Genomic DNA, 9,375 nt, shown 5'->3' on the forward strand with positions numbered 1-9,375 from the left:
ACCAAATGGATTTGTATTCTTCTAAAACCCCTGTGCCGTCTTAGATAACATTCAGAGTGAGTGAAATTCACACTGTGGAAAATGAATTCCTCATTAAAGAATTTTTCACAGTGCCTGTTTATTGTCAACAGTGGTAAATAAAGCAAAGCTAGGGGAGGCAATGGTATTCAGTTGAGCTATTTTAAATCCTGAAAGATGATGCTGTGAAAGTGCTGAACTTAATATGCCAGCAAATTTGGAAAACTCAGCAGTGGCCACAGGACTGGAAAAGGTCAGTTTTCATTCCAATCCCAAAGAAAGGCAATGCCAAAGAGTGTTCAAACTACTGCACAATTGCACTCATCTCACAGGCTAGCAAAGTAAAGCTCAAAGTTCTTCAAATTAGGCTTCAATAATATGTGAACCATGAACTTCCAGATGTTCAAGCTGGACTTAGAAAAGGCAGAGGAACCAGAAATCAAATTGCCAACATCTGTTGGAACATCAAAAAAGCAAGAGAGTTCCAGAAAATCATCTACTTCTGCTTTATTGACTATGCCAAAGCCTTTGACTGTGTGGATCACAACAAACTGGAAAATTCTTCAAGAGATGGGACTACCAGACCACCTGACCTGCCTCCTGAAAAATCTGTATGCAGATCAAGAAGCAACAGTTAGAACTGGACATGGAACAACAGACTGGTTCCAAATAGGGAAAGGAGTATGTCAAGGCTGTATATTGTCACCCTGTTTATTTAATTTATATGCAGAGTACATCAGCCAAAATGCTGGACTGGATGAAGCACAAGCTGGAATCAAGATAGCCAGGAGAAATATCAATAACCTCAGATATGCAGAGGACACCACCCTTAAGGCAGAAAGTGAAGAAGAACTAAAGAGCCTCTTGATGAAAGTGAAAGAGGAGAGTGAAAAAGTTGGCTTAAAGCTCAACATTCAGAAAACTAAGATCATGGCATCTGGTCCCATCACTCCATGGCGAATAGATGGGGAAACAATGGAAGCAGTGACAGACTTTATTTTTTGGGTTCCAAAATCACTGCAGATGGTGACTACAGCCATGAAATTAAAAGACACTTGCTCCTTGGAAGAAAAGCTATGACCAACCTGGACTGCATATTAAAAAGCAGAGACATTACTTTGCCGACAAAGGTCTGTCTAGTCAAAGCTCTGGTTTTTCCACTAGTCATGTATAGATGTGAGAGTTGGACTGTGAAGAAAGCTGAGCGCCGAAGAATTGATGCTTCTGAACTGTGGTGTTGGAGAAGACTCTTGAGAGTCCCTTGGACTGCAAGGAGATCAAACCAGTCAGTTCTAAAGGAAATCAGTCCTGAATATTCAATGGAAGGACTGATGCTGAAGCTAAAACTCCAATACTTTGGCCACCTGATGTGAAGAACTGACTCATTGGAAAAGACCCTGATGCTGGGAAAGATTGAAGGCAGGAGGAAAAGGGGATGACAGAGGATGAGCTGGTTGGATGGCATCACTGACTCAATGGACATGAGTTTGAGCAAGCTCCAGGAGTTGGTGATGGACAGGGAAGTCTGGCGTACTGCAATTCATGGGGTCGCAAAGAGTTGGATACTACTGAGTAACTGAACTGAACTGATTCACCTTTCAGTTTTAAATGTGGTAGAAGGAGGTCACAGTTGGGAAGCAGAATACAGTAAGTAAGTTCTCATGTCAAATACTTAGCATTTATTCCAAAATGTCCCCAATCTAGACAACGTTTTTGAGACAAAAAGATTTGAATATGAAATTATGGTTCAAAGCAAAAGTGTCTTATTAACAATTTCATGTAGTTTAATGACCAGTCTGTATTGTTCAGAGTTGATTTATAGTTTTCATTGTCTCATAATAGTCAAAATGCAATTGCTTGACTTGTCAGGGTAATTTAAAACTTGATTCAAATCAAATTTCAAGAGAAAAAAGGCTAAGTGGAGTACTTTTGAAAAATCAGACCATTATGTTAATTTAACTAGGAGGGGAAGAATGAAGTAGTTACTGTCTACCTTTCAGAATATGTTCCAGATGTTATTCATATTCTAGAAATGGCAGAATTGATTTTTTCCAGTATTCTTGCCTGGGAATCCCAGGGACAGAGGAACCTGGTGGGCTGCCGTCTTATGGGGTCACACAGAGTCCAACACGACTGAAGCGACTTAGCAGCAGCTCTAGAAGAGTGAGAATAATTCTGGGACCAGGTGCAAAAATCTTGTAGATTGGTAGCTTCTACTTGCACTAGTTTTAAAGAATAATTTTTAACACTAGTGTTTATTGCATTTGCACTCTATAGTTGCTGATACTTGGTTTGACATCTCTTTCAGCATTCAGGGTGATTTTGAATAAGATTAAGGATTTTTTTTTTTCCTCTTGCATTCTTGTCACTTATCCTATCTCTAACAGGTTATCTGATGCACGAGTTTCATAAGTTTTGGATTGAAGAGGACCCTATGGACATAATGGAATTTAATCGTGTGCGAGAGAAATTCCGCAAGAGGATCATAAAACAGCTGCAGAATCCAGACATGGCATTGTGCCCGCACTTTGCTGCCTCAGAAGGTTTAATCAACATGTAGTCACCCACACTTGTTTCAATGGATAGCCCGGAACACTGCCTCATTATTGTGTTAGATCTCTGCTTAGGTCCTGGCTCATGCACTGAATGCACTCAGTGATTGTATGCATGCCTTTTGTTACAGTGTTTTCATATCTTGGTCATAATTACCAGATCCCCAGATACCACCATGTCTGGAGTATCTGTCCTCCAGTGACTGCTCATATTGTGGCATCATGCAGTGTTACATCTTGCCTTGACACCCAGTATGGAGAGAGTTTTCTATTTTTTTAAATTGTCTTCCTCTCACTCATAATTTAGCATTGAAGAATTGTATTTCTCTAGCTGTATTTTATATGTAAAAGATTTAGCTGAATTTTGTTCTGTGAAAGCCTTTTAATTTATTGATATGTTTTGTGACTACAGCTGCTAGCTCTTCAGACCAGGTTCATGCTTGGACCTCATTCCAATAAAGTATAAGACTTTAAAATGATACAAACAGACACATGATAAGATAAATCATTATTAAAAACACCCCTGCACTTCATGAAAATGTAACAAGGCTTACAAGAAGCAAATTTAGGTAGGTGTTGTTTTTGTCTGAAGTACTACAGAATTATATTATAATTTACCCCCAGTTGTAATTGTGGCATTGTCATCGGGACATCATATTATTTTATTCTCATAATTTTTCTGGCTTGGATGCCTAAATATATTTATGATGCTTCAGCCTCAGAAAAGAAGTATGCATACTGCAAATGCTGCAAAAGCTTTTTCACTGCCTGCCTCTTGCTGAACTCAGAGTTAAACCCAGGCCCTGTTGTGATCCAAGCATCTTTGCTTGGGGCACTGAGTGCTGGCTGGTTTGTTGTCTATGTCAAAAAGTAATATTAAAAAATTTTTTTGCAAGAAAATGTGTTGCAAGAGAAGAACCTGACTTATGAAACTAATGGCCCTGTCTTTTATCAATGGAAGAAGTAAATTGCTTGGCAGGGGAACAAAATCAAATCATTTCGAAACTGCTTAAAGTCATTTTAAAAACCATGATTTAGTTCAGAGTTATGATTATAGTCTGTTGAATAGTATTTACCATGGCATTTCATCCCCATGGTATTTTATACCTTCTGACTATCAATTTTAGTATTATTAGACATTTGTGTAATCATTTGCTTATTTAAGTGAATTTTGAGTACGGCCTAACTCAGTTATGAATAAATTACCTGTCATTCTACTATAATGTATAGTGGATTTCATTTTAATATTTTTGTGTTTGTACACCTTCTGAATATGCAAATATGCGGGTGGGTAGAATGTCAAAGACTGACAACCTGGAGCTAAATATAAATCATGAGTAACCAGGTATGAATTACAGTGTGTTATGTCTGAGAGATTGCTTTTATTTAACTAACCTTGAGGCCTGATGTTGCTTTAATGAATGAATAAGATCCAGCTTTTTCTTTGCAACTTCCTTTAAAGCCTAATTTCTCTACTGTTAGCTGATATAGAAGATTTTAAGGTGCCTGTTGTTTCCAGTCCATTCCAGCTCCTCTAGGATTTTGCTGTCCTTTCCCTTTCAGCTGCGTGCCAGGTGGCAGGATTTTGCACTGCATCTTACATACCTTTGTGCCTTTTCTTAGAATGGGGAAAGGAAGGAGTTGATTTAATGCATGATATATACCATGAATAGTGACAGGAATATATATTCCTCTTCAGAATAAGTGAGAATTTGTAAACCTGGTAAATGACCTGTTTTGGGAGCCCTGAGTTTCCACCACAGCTGACACTGTTATATATGAAGGTGTTATTCTATTTCACGCTTTTGTAAGCCACATATATGCATTGTCTCTTCCTATCCAGTATAGTCATGTGTCACTAACATGGTTCGATAACGTATCATATTTAACCAGCTCATGTCTCTTCTGTAAGGCAGAGATCAGTTCAGTTCAGTCGATCAATCGTGTGTAACTCTTTGCAAGCTTGCAGCATGCCAGGCTTCCCTGTTGGAGAAGGAAATGGCAGCCTACTCTAATATTCTTGCCTGGAAAATCCCATGGATGGAGGAGCCTGGTAGGCGGCAGTCCATGGGGTCGCTAAGAGTCAGATACAACTGAGCGACTTCACTTTCACTTTCATGCATTGGAGAAGGAAATGGCAACCCACTCCAGTGTTCTTGCCTGGAGAATCCCAGGGACGGGGGAGCCTGGTGGGCTGCCATCTGTGGCACAGAGTTGGACATGACTGAAGTGACTTAGCAGTAGCAGCAGGCTTCCCTGTCTATCACCAACTCCCAGAGCTTGCTGAAACTTCTGTCCATCAAATCAGTGATGCCATCCAACCAGCTCATCCTCTGTCATGCCCGTCTCCTCCTGCCTTCAATCATTCCCTGCATCAGGGGCCTTTTCCAATGAGTTAGTTCTTGTATCAGGTAGCCAAAATATTGGAGTTTCAGCTTCAGCATCAGTCCTTCTAATGAATATTCAGGACTGATTTCCTTTAGGATTGACTGCTTTGATCTCCTTGCAGTCCAAAGGACTCTCAAGAGTCTTCTCCAACACCACAGTTCAGAAGCATCAATTCTTTGGTGCTCAGTTTTCTTTATAGTTCAACTCTCAAATCCATATATGACTACTGGAAAAACCATAGCTTTGACTAGACAGACCTTTGTCTTTGCTTTTGAATATACTGTCTAGGTTGGTCATAACTTTTCTTCCAAGGAGCACGCATCTTTTAATTTCATGGCTGCAGTCACCATCTGCAGTGATTTTGGAGCCCAAGAAAATTAAGTCTGTCACTGTTTCCATTGTTTCCCCATCTATTGGCCATGAAGTGATGGAACCAGATCCCATGATCTTAGTTTTCTGAATGTTGAGTTTTAAGCCAACTTTTTCACTCCCCTCTTTCACTTTCATCAAGAGGTTCTTTAGTTCCTCTTTGCTTTCTGCCATAGGGTTGGTATCATCTGCATATCTGAGGTTATTGACACTTCTTCCAGCAATTTTTATTCCAGCTTGTGCTTCATCCAACCTGGCATTTCACGTGACGTACTCTGCATATAAGTTAAATAAGCAGGGTGACAATATACAGCCTCAACGTACTCTTTTCCCTATTTGGAACCAGTCTGTTGTTCCATGTCCAGTTCTAACTGTTGCTTCTTGACCTGAATACAGATTTCTCAGAAGGAAGATAAGGTGGTCTGGTATTCTCATCTCTTGAATACTTTTCCACAGTTTGTTGTGATCTACACAGTCAAAGGCTTTGGTGTAGTCAATAAAGCAGAAGTAAATGTTTTTCTGGAACTCTCTTGCTTTTTCAGTGATCCAACAGATGTTGGCAATTTGATCTCTGGTTCCTCTGCCTTTTCTAAGTCCAGCTTGAACATCTGGAAATTCACGGTTCACATACTGTTGAAGCTTAGCTTGGAGAATTTTGAGCATTTCTTTGCTAGCATGTGAGATGAGAGCAATTGTGTAGTAGTTTGAACACTCTTTGGCATTGCCTTTCTTTGGGATTGGAATGAAAACTGATCTTTTCCAGTCCTGTGGCCACTGCTGAGTTTTCCAAATTTGCTGGCATATTGAGTGCAGCACTTTTACAGCATCATCTTTTAGGATTTGAAAGAGCTCAACTGGTATTCTATCACTTCCACTAGCTTCGTTCGTAGTGATGCCTCTTAAGGCCCACTTGATTTCACACTCCAGGTTGTCTGGCTCTAGGTGAGTGATTACACCATCGTGGTTATCTGGGTCATTAAGATCTTTTTTGTATAGTTCTTCTGTGTATTCTTGCCACCTCTGCTTAATATCTTGTTTCTGTTAGGTCCATACCATTTCTGTCCTTTATTGTGCCCATCTTTGCATGAAATGTTCTCTTTGTACCTCTAATTTTCTTGAAGAGATCTCTAGTCTTTCCCATTCTATTGTTTTCCTCTATTTCTTTGCACTGATCACTGAGGAAGGCTTTCTTATCTCTCCTTGCTGTTCTTTGGAACTCTGCATTCAGATGTATATATCTTTCCTTTTCTCCTTTGCCTTTAGCTTCTCTTCTTTTCTCAGCTATTTGTAAGGCCTCCACAAACAATAGTTTTGCCTTTTTACATTTCTTTTTCTTGGGGATGGTCTTGATCACTGCCTCCTATACAGTGTCACAAACCTCCATTCATAGTTCATCAGGCACTCTGTCTATCAAATCAGGCAGAGATGGTTGATGGTAACAAAGCTAGGAGCTTTCCCTCCCAGCTCCTTGAATTTCTCTCTGTTGTTTCTTAACACGACTACACAATTTTAGGATGAACAGACTCTGCCAACTCCTTCTAGTTCTGATTATTATTAGATTTCTTGTTCACACCTCTTTGTGAAAGATGTATTCTATCCTGTCATATGAAGTGAGGTGTGAAAAAAAAAGGGGAGAAACTTTCAAAGGCATATTTTAAAGTGGGATGTCGCTATGTGTTTTTCCCTTGAACATTTTTAGCTTGCTTATAGTTACTTCATTGAACAAGGATCAACCACTTAAAATGTAAATTAGGTAGCATGCCCTTACCAGGTTTTTCAAAACACTACTTGCTATGATAAAAAACAGTTTGCCCAAGAAAGAAAACTTTTTGAAGCACCATTTCTGAAAATTGTGACTTCAATCTGATTTTCCTTCTCACACTTCTTGTTATTGTAGTGAAAAAAAATATTTTTTGCTTGGTGACCCACCATCGTTACTCTTTGAATTGAAGCTTAAATATATACTAGACCTGAAAAAAAGGTCTGAAAGATACATCTTCCAAACCAGGTACTTCTGAGAGAAAAAGAGGATGTTGTTAATTTCTTTAGGACAGTAGGGTGAACTGGGACAATTTGAGGAAACTGAGATATTAGGTGAGAGACAAAGAGACAGACATAAGTAGGAATCATCCTACTCATCCAAGCAGACAAATGCAAACTAATTTCACTTTCTAACCTCTGGCAGGAAAAATACGTCATAGGGACATAGACATTTTGATATCTAATATACTACCCCCAAATCTTAAGACACATCAGAGATAAGGGCTTGGTCTGAACTGAAAGGTGGGCTTATAGCAGGTCAGCAATGGGGATACAAAGTCCAGCAACCAAACTTCATGGTGACAAACTATCCTGATCCATAAACACAGAGGGCCAGATCATACTGAACAGGAATGAGGAGGGAACCTCCTCCAGGATTGGTGGAATGTAGAGCTAGGGAATGGGAGGTGGAGGGAAGAAAAAAGAGGCAGAAAGGAAAAGTGCCAGCCAAGCCCAGAGCCACATCCAGGAAACTGAGCCATAGTGACACACGCTTCATCAACGCAATGCCTCTGACTTTTCAGGGAGCCTGACAAAAGTGACTGCTCTAATCCAGAAACAAAATGGCAAAAAAGCAGGACAAAGTATAATATCAAGTCCTAGAAGATGAAAGAGATTCTGGTATGCATTCTGTTTCAAGAATTAACATTTAGTGAGGGTTGCTGCCAGATGCCAGGACTGCTAGTCCTTCCCTTACATTATTTCATCTCCTCAACAACATGCAAATTGAGATTATTTGCATGCTTGTTTTTCTAGACAAACAAGATTAGAGAATTTAAAAATATTGCCAGAAGTCTCAAGAGAAAGAAAGTCACAAGGAAGTATTACCTCACACCTGTTGGAATGGTTATTATCAAAAAGGAAAGAAATAGCAAGTGTTGGTAAGGATATGAAGAAAAAGGAATCCCTTGTGTGCTACTGATGGGAATGTAAATTGGTATAACCACTGTGGGAAACAGTATAGTTCAGTTCAGTCGCTCAGTCGTGTCTGACTCTTTGCGAACCCATGAATTGCAGCACACCAGGCCTCCCTGTCCATCACCAGCTCCCGGAGTTCACTCAAACTCACATCCATCGAGTCAGTGATGCCATCCAGCCATCTCATCCTCTGTTGTCCCCTTTTCCTCCTGCCCCCAATCCCTCCCAGCATCAGAGTCTTTTCCAATGAGTCAACTCAGAAACGGTACAGAGGGTCCTAAAAATAGAACTACCCTAGGATCCAGAAATTCCACTTTTGGATATATATCCAAAGGAAATGAAAACACTTAATTCAAAAAGATACATGCACCTCCAGGTTCATTGCAGCGTTATTTATAATAGCCACATCATGAGATTAACCTAACTGTCCTTCGATGGATGGATAGGTAAAGAAAACATGATATATTTATATACACAATGGAATATTATTCAGCCATGGTGAAGAGGGAAATCCTTTCATTCGTAACAACATAGATGGATCTTAAGTCAGACAAAGAAAAACAAATACCATATGATCTCACTTATATGTGAAATCTATTTTTTAAAGCAACTTTTAGATACAAAGAACAGATAGGTAGTTGCCAGAGGCATGATGTATGGGCTGGGCCAAATGTGTGAAGATAGTCAAAAGGTAATAAATGAATAAACAAATAAGTAGCATCACACAGTGGTGATGTGATCTACCTATTGTCAAAAGACAATAGATAGATCATAGATACATAGATGATAGATACAGCATAACAAGATCTTGAACCCAGAGCCTTAAGCGCCGACTTAATCATTATGCTGGCTACCTAGTTGGAATTATTTTCTACTGTCAAGGGTAGATTATAAACACGTAGATTATATACCCCTCCCAAGTTATAATACACTATACATAAATAACATCTCTTGCTCAGATGTCCGTGGGATGAATTCATACTTAACCATACTATCCCTCAGAACTTGCCATATTTTTGGCCAGAATTTCTTCCTTGATACAGAAAGAACAATTCCAACAGGATTATGAGCTCTATCTCCAGATCCTTGC

At 39.5% G+C, this 9,375-nt stretch overlaps 1 protein-coding gene across 4 annotated transcripts in view; it reads left to right on the forward strand.

The window, feature by feature from the left end:
• Positions 1–3,922, forward strand: part of ELMOD1 (ELMO domain containing 1) — an 86,364-nt gene extending 82,442 nt beyond the window's left edge. For all 4 annotated transcript variants that reach the window (XM_070803361.1, XM_070803362.1, XM_019975882.2 and 1 more), the window contains one exon: positions 2,406–3,922. In XM_070803361.1, the coding sequence (XP_070659462.1) occupies positions 2,406–2,578 (173 nt within the window). In that variant the 3' untranslated portion in view covers positions 2,579–3,922. The remainder of the gene's footprint in view (positions 1–2,405) is intronic.
• The last annotated feature ends 5,453 nt before the right edge of the window (positions 3,923–9,375 follow it).

This window comes from Bos indicus, chromosome 15 (assembly GCF_029378745.1).
Source record: "Bos indicus isolate NIAB-ARS_2022 breed Sahiwal x Tharparkar chromosome 15, NIAB-ARS_B.indTharparkar_mat_pri_1.0, whole genome shotgun sequence".
NCBI lineage: Eukaryota > Metazoa > Chordata > Mammalia > Artiodactyla > Bovidae > Bos > Bos indicus.